At 46.9% G+C, this 14,954-nt stretch overlaps 1 protein-coding gene across 1 annotated transcript; it reads right to left on the reverse strand.

The window, feature by feature from the left end:
- Positions 1–2,928: 2,928 nt before the first annotated feature.
- LOC129693970 (uncharacterized) lies at positions 2,929–4,773 on the reverse strand. Its single transcript, XM_055630691.1, has 2 exons — positions 3,343–4,773; positions 2,929–3,064 (listed from the first exon to the last, which is right to left on the reverse strand). The coding sequence occupies exons 1-2, from the start codon at positions 4,451–4,453 to the stop codon at positions 3,051–3,053; spliced, it is 1,125 nt and encodes a 374-aa protein (XP_055486666.1). The 5' UTR covers positions 4,454–4,773; the 3' UTR covers positions 2,929–3,050.
- Between the last annotated feature and the right edge of the window lie 10,181 nt (positions 4,774–14,954).

The following is a 14,954-nucleotide window of genomic DNA, read 5'->3' on the forward strand; positions in this document are numbered from 1 at the left end:
AACGAAGCTGTAGATTCATTGAGTATAGTTTTTGGTCCGATTGTTTGTCTTTTTTCGTTTGTATTTGCCAGGGGGCAGTGAGAGGGGGCAGATAAGAGTTTGAAACCGAGGGGGGGGGACGACGACGGTGGGGGCCAGGTCGGGTGTGGGAAAGAGCGGGGAGCGGGGGAGAGAAGACTGAGGCTGGAGGGATACGGGGGGGGGGGGGGGGGGGGGAGAGAGACTGGAACGACTCTCGCCAGCTGCCGCACACAGAACCGCGACGCATCCGCAGCCAGGATCGAACCCTTGTCCCCGGCGACGCAAGCGCTGCCGGACCACCATTGGACCATCCCCGTCCCCCTCCGTCGCTCCCCCACTCGAGTGTCCCATCACCGCCCGGGTGCCGGCCGGAGACTCCATCCCCCAGGCCCACGGCCAGCGCGGAGACGCGCCAATAGCAGCGCACCTCCGTCTCTCCCGCCGGGCCAACAGACAGACCCGCCCGACAAGACCAGCGGACCCAGGCCCACAACCAGCGCAGTAGAAGCCCAGACCAACCCCGGTCCAACTACAGAGGAACCCGCGCTTCGATGGGCCGCTACGGCGACAAGTGCCAGTTCGCCCGCGGCCAGGCCTAGCTGCGCTCCATCAGCCTCCACCGCAAATACAAGCCGTAACTTGCACATCACCGGTCTCTGCCACTACCGTAACCGCTGCCACTTCATCCACAACCCCGAGGAGGAGCGAGGGCCCCGGCCTCGCCAGCGCCAGATCGCCTCCCTCGGCTCGGCCTTCTCTGGCCCGGCGCTCGACTGGGCCGCGCTGAGAGCGGCCTTCAGGTCCGACGTGGAGTTGGAGCTGGCCCGGACTGCGGTTGGGGCTGGGCATGGGGGGGGGGGGGGGGGGGGGACACGGAGGAGATTGTATCTGCCACCAGGTCCACCAACTCCAGCAGCGCCAGCAGCTCCAGCGGGCGGTCGGAAAAAGCCCATCCGTGAGCAGGGCCAGTGGCTGCCCATCTTCACCAGCATATCGATGTCGGACTGAGAGGAGCGGGGTGGAGGTGGAGGGCTGCCGGCCAACCCGGCGGGCAGGGCTCTCGTTTAACTTTTTTTCCCTGTTGCCAGCCGGGCAACCATGGCAGCTTTTTAGGTTGCCAAATGACATTTTAGGTGGTCATTTAAGATGGCTTGCATGACGCGTGCTCGGACGAAGTGCGTAGTTATGAAGCATTCTCATTGAAGCATCCGCATATTATTTCTGCTTCAAATAAAGTCACAAACTAACATATTAACCAATCAAGACATGATATATACCACAATGACATGCAGCAAAATTATAATACGGTATCTCAACTCTTTTTACACGTTGCAATTAATGCCATTTTTATTATTTCTGTCCATTTCCAAACTAAAATGTGGTTTGATTATTCAACGTATGATCAACCTGTGTCAATAAACCCTGGACCTTGATAACATAGGGGCTTGCAAAAGTTTTCATACCATATAAACCATATAACCATATAACAATTACAGCACGGAAACAGGCCATCTCGGCCCTACAAGTCCATGCCGAACAAATTTTTTCCCCCTTAGTCCCACCTGCCTGCACTCGTACCATAACCCTCCATTCCCTTCCCATCCATATGCCTATCCAATTTATTTTTAAATGATACCAATGAACCTGCCTCCACCACTTCCACTGGGAGCTCATTCCACACCGCCACCACTCTCTGCGTAAAGAAGTTCCCCCTCATATTACCCCTAAACTTCTGTCCCTTAATTCTGAAGTCATGTCCTCCTGTTTGAATCTTCCCTATTCTCAAATGGAAAAGCTTGTCCACATCAAGTCTGTCTATCCCTCTCATCATTTTAAAGACCTCTATCAGGTCCCCCCTTAACCTTCTGCGCTCCAGAGAATAAAGACCTAACTTATTCAACCTATCTCTGTAACTTAGTTGTTGAAACCCAGGCAACATTCTAGTAAATCTCCTCTGTACTCTCTCTATTTTGTTGACATCCTTCCTATAATTTGGCGACCAAAATTGTACCCCATACTCCAGATTTGGTCTCACCAATGCCTTGTACAATTTTAACATTACATCCCAGCTTCTATACTCAATGCTCTGATTTATAAAGGCTAGCATACCAAAAGCTTTCTTTACCACCCTATCTATATGAGATTCCACCTTCAAGGAACTATGCACGGTTATACCCAGATCCCTCTGTTCAACTGTATTCTTCAATTCCCTACCATTTACCATGTACGTCCTATTTTGATTTGTCCTGCCAAAGTGTAGCACCTCACATTTATCGGCATTAAACTCCATCTGCCATCTTTCAGCCCATTTTTCCAAATGGCCTAAATCACTCTGTAGACTTTGGAAATCCTCTTCATTATCCACAACACACCCTATCTTGGTATCTTCTGCATACTTACTAATCCAATTTACCACACCTTCATCCAGATCATTGATGTACATGACAAACAACAAAGGACCCAACACAGATCCCTGAGGCACCCCACTAGTCACCTGCCTCCAACCCGATAAACAGCCATCCACCATTACCCTCTGGCTTCTCCCATTCAGCCACGTTGAATCCATCTTGCTATTCCTGCATTTATACCCAACAGTTGAACCTTCTTAACCAACCTTCCATGAGGAACCTTGTCAAAGGCCTTACTAAAGTCCATATAGACAACATCCACTGCTTTACCCTCGTCAATTTCCCTAGTAACCTCTTCAAAAAAATTCAAGAAGATTAGTCAAACATGACCTTCCAGGCACAAATCCATGTTGACTGTTCCTAATCAGACCCTGTTTATCTAGATGCTTATATATATTGTCTCTAAGTATCTTTTCTATTAATTTGCCCACCACTGAAGTCAAACTAACAGGTCTATAATTGCTAGGTTTACTCTTAGAACCCTTTTTAAACAATGGAACAACATGCGCAGTACGCCAATCCTCGGGGACTATTCCCGTTTCTAATGACATTTGAAATATTTCTGTCATAGCCCCGGCTATTTCTACACTAACTTCCCTCAATGTCCTAGGGAATATACTGTCAGGACCTGGAGACTTATCCACTTTTATATTTTTCAAAAGTGTCAGTACTTCTTTTACTTTGAACCTCATAGTATCCATAGCTACTCTACTAGTTTCCCTTACCTCACATAATTCAATATCCTTCTCCTTGGTGAATACCGAAGAAAAAAAATTGTTCAATATCTCCCCCATCTCTTTTGGCTCTGCAGATAGCTGTCCACTCTGTCTCTCCAATGGACCAATTTTATCCCTCGTTATCCTTTTGCTATTAATATAGCTGTAGAAACCCTTTGGATTGACTTTCACCTTACTTGCCAAAGCAACCTCATATCTTCTTTTAGCTTTTCTAATTTCTTTCTTAAGATTCTTTTTACATTCCTTATACTCCTCAAGCACCTCATTTACTTCATGCTGCCTATAAGTATTGTAGATCTCCCTCTTTTTCAGAACAAGATGTCCAATTTCCCTTGAAAACCAGGGCTCTTTCCAATTTTTACTGTTTCCTTTCAACCGAACAGGAACATAAAGATTCTGTACTCTTAAAATTTCCCCTTTAAATGTCCTCCATTTCTCTTCTACATCTTTCCCATAAAACAAAATGTCCCAGTTCACTCCTTTTAAATCATCTCGCATCGCATCAAAGTTAGCCTTTCTCCAATCAAAAATCTCAACCCTAGGTCCAGTTCTGACCCTCTCCATAATTATCTTGAAACTAATGGTATTGTGATCACTGGACCCGAAGTGCTCCCCAACGCATACCTCCGCCACCTGTCCCATCTCATTCCCTAACAGGAGGTCCAGCACTGCCCCTCCTCTAGTAGGTACCTCTATGTATTGCTGCAAAAAACTATCCTGCACACATTTTACAAACTCCAACCCATCCAGCCCATTTACAGAATGTGTTTCCCAGTCTATGTGTGGAAAGTTGAAATCTCCCACAATCACTACCTTGTGTTTACTACTAATATCTGCTATCTCCTTACATATTTGCTCTTCCAATTCTCGTTCCCCGTTTGGCGGTCTATAATACACCCCTATAAGAGTTGCTACACCTTTCCCACTTCTCAATTCCACCCAAATAGCCTCTCTAGATGAGCCCTCCAATCTATCCTGCCAAAGCACTGCTGTAATATCTTCCCTGACTAGCAATGCAACACCTCCACCTCTTGCCCCTCCAATTCTATCACACCTGAAGCAGCGAAATCCTGGAATATTTAGTTTCCAATCACAGCCCTCCTGCAACCACGTTTCACTGATCGCCACAACATCATACTTCCAGGTGTCTATCCAGACTCTAAGCTCATCAACCTTTCTTACAATGCTCCTAGCATTAAAATATGCACATTTAAGAAAACCCCCGTCTCTTATTCTCTGTTTATTTCCTTTTTTTTCTTTCTCCTCTTGTGTCCGAGTGCTTCCCATTTCTGCTTCCTGCCTCCCATTCTGTCTACTACCTTTCGCTATTTGAGTCCCTCGCCCCAACCATTCTAGTTTAAAGTCTCCCCAGCTGCCTTTGCAAATTTCCCCGCTAGGATATTGGTCCCCCTCGGGTTCAAGTGCAACCCATCCTTACTGTACAGGTCCCACCTTCCCCAAAAGAAGTCCCAATGATCCAGGAACTTGAATCCCTGCCCTCTGCACCAGTCTTTCAGCCACGCATTTATCCTCCACCTCGCTCCATTCCTACTCTCACTGTCGCGTGGCACAGGCAGTAATCCTGATATGGTTACCTTTTTGGTCCTTTTTCTTAACTCTCCTCCCATCTCCCTAAATCCTCCCTTCAGGACCTCTTCCCTTTTTTTTCCTATGTCATTGGTACCTATATGTACCACGACCTCAGGCTCCTCTCCCTCTGATTTAAGGATATCTTGGATGCGTTGAGACACGTCCGAGACCTTGGCACCAGGGAGGCAGACCACCATCCTGGTCTCCCGACTGCGTCCACAGAATCGCCTATCCGACCCCCTAACAATAGAGTCCCCAATTACTATGGCCCTCTTTTTTTCCCTAGCTTTTGGAGCAACAGGGCCGGTCTCTGTGCTGGAGGCCCGTCCGCTGTCACTACCCCCGGGTAGGCTGTCACCCCCATCCGTACTCAAACAGGAGTACTTATTTGCGAGGTGTACCGACATTGAACCTTGAACCCCTTGAACCTTTCCACATGTTGGTCCTTCACAGAAACACATGCTTGCATCAATCTGTAGTGTGCATGGTTAAGCATATACAGTGGCTTGCAAAAGTTTTCATACCCCTTGAACTTTTCCACATTTTGTCACGTTACAATCAAAAACGTAAATGTATTTTATTGGGATTTTATGTGATAGTCCAACACAAAGTGGTGCATAATTGTGAAGTGGAAGGAAAATGATACCTGGTTTTCAATTTTGTTTACAAATAAAACATTGAAAAGTGTGGCGTGCAACAGTATTTATCCCCCCATGAGTCAATACTTTGTAGAACCACCTTTCGCTGCAATTACAGCATCAAGTCTTTTGGGGTGTGTCTCTACCAGCTTTGCACATCTAGAGACAAAATAGCTCAAGCTCAATCAGATTGGATGGAAAGCGTCTGTGAACAGCAATTTTCAAGTCTTGCCAGAGATTCTCAATTGGATTTAGGTCTGGACTTTGATCTAAACCATTCCATTGTAGCTCTGGCTGCATATTTATGGTCCTGCTGGAAGGTAAACCTCCGCCCCAGTCTCAAGTCTTTTGCAGACTCTAACAGGTTTTCTTCCAAGATTGGCCTGTATTTGGCTCCATCCATCTTCCCATCAACTCTGACCAGCTTCCCTGTCGCTGCTGAAGAAAAGCGTCCCCACAGCATGATTCTGCCGCTACCATGTTTCACAGTGGGGTGTGTGCAGGGTGATGTGCAGTGTTAGTTTTCCGCCACACATAGCGTTTTGCATTTAGGCCAAAAACTTCAATTTTGGTCTCATCTGACCAGAGCACCTTCCTCCACATGTTTGCTGTGTCTCCCACATGGCTTGTGGCAAACTGCAAATGGGACTTCTTATGGCTTTTTTTCGACAATGGCTTTCTTCTTGCCACTCTTCAATAAAGGCCCGATTTGTGGAGTGCACGACTAATAGTTGTCCTGTGGACAGATTCTCCCACCTGAGCTATGGATCTCTGCAGCTCCTCCAGAGTTACCTTGGCTGCTTCTCTGATCAATGCTCTCCTTGCCCGGCCTGTCAGTTTAGGTGGACGGCCATGTCTTGGTAAGTTTGGAGTTGTGCCATACTCTTTCCATTTTCGGATGATGGATTGAACAGTGCTCCGTGAGATCTTCAAAGCTTGGGATATATTTTTATAACCCTATCCTGCTTTAAACTTCTCCACAATTTACCCCTGACCTGTCTGGTGTGTTCCTTGGGCTTCATGATGCTGTTTGTTCACTAATGGTCTCTAACAAACGTCTGAGGCCTTCACAGAACAGCTGTATTCATACTGAGATTTGATTCAAAGAAAGATGTGCATGTTTTACATTCACCAAGCCAAGCCTACTACCCTGTACGTCATTTGAGTGTGGGAGGAAACTGAAGATGTCAGGGAAACTCCATACGGTTCCCATGTGGAGAAAGCATAATCAATTACCGCGACGTCAACTTTCGGGGCAGTAAGAAAGCATAACTTTATTGACTGCCAGTTTCCAAGCGCATGTTTAGAACATACTGTATGTGATTAACATTGAGATCCCAGAATTGCGATATTTAACTGAAATTTTGAATATTTCATTCCTACACTTTGATACATTGGCCGGTAGAGTATTCGGTGAGATTTTTGATAAGGAAATGAACGAGCGGATATTCAATTTTACTTTAGTTTAGAGATACAGCGCGGAAACTGGCCCCTCGCCCACAGAGCTCGCGCCGACCAGCGAACACCCCATACACGAACACTGTCCTACACACAAGAGGGACACTTTACAATTTTACTGAAGCCACTAAAGCCACGGGTCCCTCTCGCTGTTAGGTACCAACTCTACCGCAGCGCCGCCTTGCAGTGATATATTGTAGTGCATCTTACTAGTTGCGGATATTCACCTTCGATTTTGGATGCAGAATGCTGGACTTCCTCCGGTTTTCCATTTCAGGGTGAGGGGGATTTTCCGCGCGAGCATTATCCCCCAACGCTTTGCGGACTCTGCTGGCCACGACCATGTCCCTTACGGTCAGCGTATTCAGCAGCAAAATAACAAAGAAGGGCAGGAACGGCGAGATGATGCAGTCGAGGTCTGTAAAAGCTTGCCAAACGGGTGAATTGCGAAAGTCTCACCTTCCACGGCAGTACCAGGGCAGGTTGTTGCTGAAATAAAGAGGCTCGTAGAAAAAATATCAGGGGATGTTTTTCAAACAGCTCAACGCTGCCACGGTGCCCACAATATAAACTTTTAGTGACTGGCATGAGCGACCAAAAGCTCAGAGCAGAACTTCTGCGAAAGCCAGATTTAACACCAGAGGAAGCCGTCCACGCTTGCAGAACAGCAGAATTTATCGACTCTTTAGACAGTCTAGGTAGAACCACTAAAATGTGAACTGGAGAAAAACACAAGGAATCTGACCTTCTACGTATTGAATTTTAATTATGTGACTCTATTGGGCAATCGTGCCTGCCAGGAACTGGGGGCTGATCTCCTTTGATAAAACGGTCCACAAGCTGCAAATGTCGATGGACCCGTTGAAAGAATATCCCGATCTGTTTGACAACAAACTAGGCAAACTGCCTGTGACCTACAAGATTTCTACTGACCCCAACGTGACACCTGTCATCAGAGCCCCACACCGGTTGTCATTTGCCATGACAGACAGGGTTCAATCCGAGCTACAGAACGTGGTATCCCTGGGCGTGATCGAATCAGTCAGCGAGCCCACCTACTGGGTCTCAACTATGGTTGCCACCTTTAAGAAGGACAGAAACGAAATCCGTCTGTGCATCAACCCGAAAGACCTGAACACCGCCATTAAGCGCCCCCACAATCCCTTGAAGACCGTCGATGGTGTTGCGACAAAGATCGGAATGGCCACTCTATTTTCGGTCCTTGATGGAAAGAACTATTTCTGGCAGATACCGTTGGACAGAAGTGATCAAACCTCACCACATTTGCAACCCCATTTGGCAGATGCAAATTTCTGAGAATGCCATTCGGAATCAACTCCACCAGTGAAGTTTTACAAAGAATCGTGGATCAATTGTTCGAGGACCTACCTTGTGCTATTATTGTCGACGATATCCTGGTGTATGGCGAAGACGAGACGGAGCACGGTCACAACCTCAAGCTCGTCATGGAGCGTGCACATGAAATTAATCTCAAGCTCAAGCCGCACAATTGCAAGTTCGGGGTTTCAGAGGTCTCCTACGTAGGCCACGTTTTCACTCCCGACGGCCTCAAACCTGATCCGAAGAAAACCGCTACCATTACGGAAATGGCCGCCCCCACAGACGTGCACGACCTGCAGCGTTTCCTGGGCATGGTAAACTATCTCGGTAAGTTCATACCGAATCTAAGCGAACTCAGCTCCCCTCTACGCCCGCTGACTAAAAAAGACACTGCCCGGTCGTGTTTCCAGCAGCATCAGATTGCGTTCGACGCTTTAAAGAGGTAAACTGACCAGCGCACCGACCCTGACATTTTTTCGATCTGAAACGTCTGGTGACGATCACCTGCCAAGCCTCGAAATTCGGGCTCGGCGCAGCCCTACTTACAACCATCTGTCGAAGGCACTCTGTCGAAGGTACTACCTGCCTCGTACGCCTCTCGCACCATGACCGGCACGGAAAAGCGCTACTCGCCGATCGAGGAGGAGCTGCTGGCTGTACTGACACTGGGTGGGCGGAGGGTCCAACCTGTCCCTCACCCCCGCTCCACAGCCCATCACAGTGCGGCCGCATGCGGCAGATGAGGCGGAAGGTGGCAGTGGAAGAGTCGGGGCTGCCCCGAAGAATGCACACCTTCTGCCGCTTACAACTTGATGCTTGGGTTCAGATTGCCCAGTCACCTATGGCTTGTGTGGTAAAATGACCCCCATCCTCCCGCCGTTGGAGACGGAGAACCGAGAGAAGAGGGAGAGAGAGAATGGGAGTGAAAGAGAGAAGGGGAGAGAGATAAGGGAGGGAGAGGGGGGGGGAGAGGAGGAGAGACAAAAGGGGGAAAGAGAGAAGAAGGGAGAGAGAGGGAAGGTGGGGAGAGAGGGCGGGGGGGGGGGAGAGAGAGAGAGAGAGAAGGGAGAAAGAGGGAGAGAGATGGAAGAGGATGAGAGAAGGAGGAGGCGTGAGGGTGGGGGTCATTTTCCCCATATGTCGTAGGTGCCCGGGCAACCTGAACCCAAGTTCCAAGTTGTAAGCAGCCGGAGGTGCGCATCCCTCAGGACAGCCCCCCCCCCCCCCCCCCCCCCCCCCCCCCCACTCTCTCACGGCCATCCCCCGCGGACTGTGGGTCGGTAGAGTGGAGGTGTGGGACAATGTTCATCCCTGCACGGTGATGTGATGGACGCGGGGGTCTGGACCAATCGCTGACAACTACCGCCCCCGGCAACGTCATGTTCGTTATTTGTCTTTTCTGTTGAGCGGCATTCGGTTTGTTGGCTTGCAGGCGAAACCGCCGTTCTGGTACGTGGCGTTCTGGCAGAGCGGCCATTCAATGAGTTTGCTTTTAGTCGAGGTAGCCTTTCGGTTAGTTGGCTTTTAGGCGTCCCGCCCTTTCGGTTAATTTGCATTTAGGCGTCCCACCCTTTCGGTTAGTTGACCTTTAAGCTTCATTTCCATTCGGTTATTTGGCGTTTCGGCTTGCTTTTCATTCGGTTATTTGGCTACCACTTCTTTGCTGCGGCTTCTCGTCCGTCGGCGTGCCGTCCGGGCACCGTTTCCGCATATCGCTATCTCTAAACTAAAATCTCACGTGGTTCCACATTAAAGACGACAAGGGGAGGGAATATTCGACGAAAGGACAAAACGTCGTGACTAAAAACTGCCTTTGAAGAATCTGACAGTACCGAAGCTCACTGGCACATCGTGATGATCATCTTAGTGAACCTTCTTTGGATTAAATGCAAATGTCCGAATGAGCCATTTTTACTTGAAAACAACATAAGATGACGTCAGAGAAATTTCCTGCGTGAAAACAGGCCTTTCGGCCCAACGCCAAAACCGGCCAACGTGGGGGGGGGGGGGGGGGGGGGGGGGGGGGGGGGGGGGGGGGGGGGGGGGGGGGGGGGGGGGGGCGGGGGGGGGGGGGGCTTTCTGGAGCGCTGGTATGTGTGTTGTGGGCTGGAGGGACTGGTTTCCAGAGGGCAAGTATGGATATTTTGGCCCAAGTGGATTCTTGTGCTGGCAGCTCAATCACTCACGACTGGTGGGCTGGCAGTTGACTCTCGGCCATTCCTTGAAATTCCATTTCAAGCAGGGTGCAAGGCCTCCCTCCTCCCTTGAAGAGACTGAGTCACGCCCACACACCCTCCCACCACAAGGGGCGTGGCCTTCATGGTGTGGTTGACAGGAGAGAGAATCTCAACGGTTTTTAAACACTAATAGCTCTTTTATTTTTCATCGATGGGAAAATCCTCTTGTCCTGCGCAGCGCAGGGGGGCTCTGAGTAAGATGGCCACAAATCACAGCCGTAAGTGGCAGGGCTGTTTCTAAAATCAATACACAGAACAACAGGAAACGGTCAAGATCAGACTTTTAGTAATATAGATAAGATCACCCCACATCCTACTGCGCTCAATGGAATAGAGTCTACATCCTCCGATGTTTGCCACGGTCATGGGCAGATCTCGTGATTTTAAGTACAATACACGGGAATTAATAAATCTTAGTAAGTAGTTGATAACGTCCAGCAAAGGAGTAATGCGGAAGCAAAGAAAATTTATCTGATTGATTATCATTTGTCATTAAATACGTAGCTATTATAAATGGCCTTACATAGTTTCAAGCGTCATTTGCACTGTTTCAACCTTTGAGCAATTAGGACCAGTGGGCATTTCATCAGGTTCTTCATCTCATTTCTGAATTTGGTCTGGATTATTGTTTCAATAAATGTGTTTGTGCAGTAACTCAGGAGAAGCAAAATGTACCCAACTTCTTGTAGGATGTACACAGGGTCACCTGTCCCCGTGTAACTGTAAGCGTTTGCAATTCAAATGTAGAGGTAATGCACTGCAGAGGTCGCCCACAAGAAGGCGAAACTGCCGGATATGGTAAGAAGGAAGACGATAGATTTATTCCGGTTCTCTGTCTTGGAGTCATTATCAAAGATCTTATAGCGGAGCAAGATGGGCTGCTCCTGCTAAATGGGCTGACGTGTAGTACGCTATGGAGGGGATCCTGGGCATTTCCCCCCGCCCATTTTAATAACCTGAGCCTACCTGACCCGACCCGACCCGACTCGCAGTGTAATCAATGTTGAGGGGCAACAGTTTGTGTGGGTTAGATTCATAATTCTGTCAGTTCAAACTTCTTGTCAAGAATAAAATTTGACTCTGGTAATTGTCTTTTTGAATGTTTTTTAAATAATTTATTTTTAAATGGCTCAAAAACAGTGTTTGAGTTGATTTTGTAGTAACCGGAACCGACCCGACTCGCAGGGTAATTGACATTGCGGGGGATGTTTTTGTGTGTGATATAGGGTTAGATTCATAATTCTGTTAGTTCATAATTCTGTTAATTCTTGTTAAAGAATAAAATGTTTATAAACACACATACATGAAAATTATATAAATGTATATAATCATATAACACACACACAATTATATTTCTTCTGATCCAATAATGAACTTTATTTCAGACTAGACTTTCCTTCGGTGTTCACCAAGGAGAACCATATAATAACCATATAACAATTACAGCACGGAAACAAGCCATCTCGACCCTTCTAGTCCGTGCCGAACACATAATCTCCCCTAGTCCCATATACCTGCGCTCAGACCATAACCCTCCATTCCCTTCCCATCCATATAACTATCCAATTTATTTTTAAATGATGAAAACGAACCTGCCTCCACCACCTTCACTGAAAGCTCATTCCACACAGCTACCACTCTCTGAGTAAAGAAGTTCCCCCTCATGTTACCCCTACACTTCAGTCCCTTAATTTTCATGTCATGTCCCCTTGTTTGAATCTTCCCTACTCTCAGTGGGAAAAGCTTTTCCACGTCAACTCTGTCTATCCCTCTCATCATTTTAAAAACCTCTATCAAGTCCCCCCTTAACCTTCTGCGCTCCAAAGAATAAAGCCCTAACTTGTTCAACCTTTCTCTGTAACTTAGTTGCTGAAACCCAGGCAGCATTCTAGTAAATCTCCTCTGTACCCTCTCTATTTTGTTGACATCCTTCCTATAATTAGGCGACCAAAATTGTACACCATACTCCAGAATTGGCCTCACTAATGCCTTGTACAATTTTAACATTACATCCCAACTTCTATACTCAATGCTCTGATTTATAAAGGCCAGCACACCAAAAGCTTTATTTACCACCCTATCTACATGAGATTCCACTTTCAGGGAACTGTGCACAGTTATTCCCAGATCCCTCTGTTCACCTACATTCTTCAATTCCCTACCATATACCATGTGCGTCCTATTTTGATTTGTCCTGCCAAGATGTAGCACCTCACACTTATCAGCATTAAACTCCATCTGCCATCTTTCAGCCCACTCTTCCAACTGGCATAAATCTCTATGTAGACTTTGAAACTCTACTTCATTACCCGCAACCCCACCTATCTTAGTATCATCTGCATACTTACTAATCCAATTTACCACACCATCATCCAGATCATTGATGTACATGACAAACAATGTGAGGTAAGGGAAACAAGTAGAGTAGCTATGGAAACTATGAGATTCAAAGAAGAGGAAGTACTGACACTTTTGAGAAATATAAAAGTGGATACGTCTCCAGGTCCGGACAGGATATTCCCTAGGACATTGAGGGAAGTTAGTGTAGAAATGGCAGGGGCTATGACAGAAATATTTCAAATGTCATTAGAAATGGGAATAGTGCCGGAGGATTGGCGTACTGCGCATGTTGTTCCATTGTTTAAAAAAGGGTCCAAGAGTAAACCTAGCAATTATAGACCTGTTAGAGTGATGTCAGTGGTGGGCAAATTAATGGAAAGGATACTTAGAGATAATATATATATATACGCAGCTGGATAGACAGGGTCTGATTAGGAACAGTCAACATGATTTGTGCCTGGAAGGTCATGTTTGACTAATCTTGAATTTTTTGAAGAGGTTACTCGGGAAATTGATGAGGGTAAAGCAGTGGATGTTGTATATATGGACTTCAGTAAGGCCTTTGACAAGGTTCCTCATGGAAGGTTGGTTAGGAAGGTTCAATGGTTGGGTATTAATGGTGGAGTAGCAAGATGGATTCAACAGTGGCTGAATGGGAGATGCCAGAGAGTAATGGTGGATGGTTGTTTGTCAGGTTGGAGGCCAGTGACTAGTGGGGTGCCACAGAGATCTGTGTTGGGTCCACTGTAGTTTGTCCATGTACATCAATGATCTGGATGATGGTGTGGTAAATTGGATTAGTAAGTATGCAGATGATACTAAGATAGGAGGGGTTGTGGATAATGAAGTAGATTTTCAAAGTCTACAGAGAGATTTATGCCAGTTGGAAGAGTGGACTGAAATATGGCAGATGGAGTTTAATGCTGATAAGTGTGAGGTGCTACATCTTGGCAGGACAAATCAAAATAGGACGTACATGGTAAATGGTAGGGAATTGAAGAATGCAGGTGAACAGAGGGATCTGGGAATAACTCTGCACAGTTCCCTGAAATTGGAATATCATGTAGATAGGGTGGTAAAGAAAGCTTTTGGTGTGCTGGCCTTTATAAATCAGAGCATTGAGTATAGAAGTTGGGATGTAATGTTAAAATTGTACAAGGCATTGGTGAGGCCAATTCTGGAGTATGGGGTACAATTTTGGTCGCCTAATTATAGGAAGGATGTCAACAAAATAGAGAGAGTACAGAGGAGATTTACTAGAATGTTGCCTGGGTTTCAGCAACTACGTTACAGAGAAAGGTTGAACAAGTTAGGGCTTTATTCTTTGGAGCGCAGAAGGTTAAGGGGGGACTTGATAGAGGTCTTTAAAATGATAAGAGGGATAGACAGAGTTGACGTGGATAAGCTTTTCCCACTGAGAGGAGGGAAGATGCAAACAAGGGGACATGACTTGAGAATTAAGGGACAGAAGTTTGGGGGTAACATGAGGGGGAACGTCTTTACTCAGAGAGTGGTGGTTGTGTGGAATGAGCTTCCAGTGAAGGTGGTGGAGGCAGGTTCGTTTTTATCATTTAAAAATAAATTGGATAGTTATATGGACGAGAAAGGAATGGAGGGTTAGGGTCTGAGCGCAGGTATATGGGACTAGGGGAGAATACGTGTTCGGCACGGACTAGAAGGGTCGAGATGGCTTGTTTCCGTGCTGTAATTGTTATATGGTTATATAGTTATATGGACATTAAATAAGAAACATTGTAAATAAGAAACATTGTAAACCTCCCCGCAACTTCACACACACTAGGCATTATCCCCCCCCCCCCCCCCCCCCCCGCTCCACTCTCCCGCTGCCCCGGGCCCCACACTCCCTCTCCCCGCTGCGGATCCAATCTTTGGCCGGAAGCGAGATGACTGAGCAAGATGGCGGAACAAGATGGCGGGGGCTGGTTGCCAAAATGAGTCATATAATCACCCATGAATCCGCCCATGAGCTACTACACTTTTGCGTGAGAGTAACCCATCTTGCTCCGCTATAGGATCTTTGGTTATTATCGGCTTCGCCGTCTTTCTTGGAACAAATGGCTTTGTGGATCCTGTTGGCCACCAAAATATTCTTCACTGTCAGCACGTTGAAGAGGGAAATTAAAATCAGTGGCACAAAGAGAGTGAGGATATGGTTGAGAAAAG

Source organism: Leucoraja erinacea, unplaced genomic scaffold (genome assembly GCF_028641065.1).
Source record: "Leucoraja erinacea ecotype New England unplaced genomic scaffold, Leri_hhj_1 Leri_510S, whole genome shotgun sequence".
Taxonomy (NCBI): Eukaryota; Metazoa; Chordata; class Chondrichthyes; order Rajiformes; family Rajidae; genus Leucoraja; species Leucoraja erinaceus.

What these genes read in the sequence shown, in the direction of transcription:
- LOC129693970 (XM_055630691.1), bottom strand. Translation starts at nt 4,453, where the DNA reads ATGGGAAGCACTCGGACACAAGAGGAGAAAGAAAAAAAAGGAAATAAA.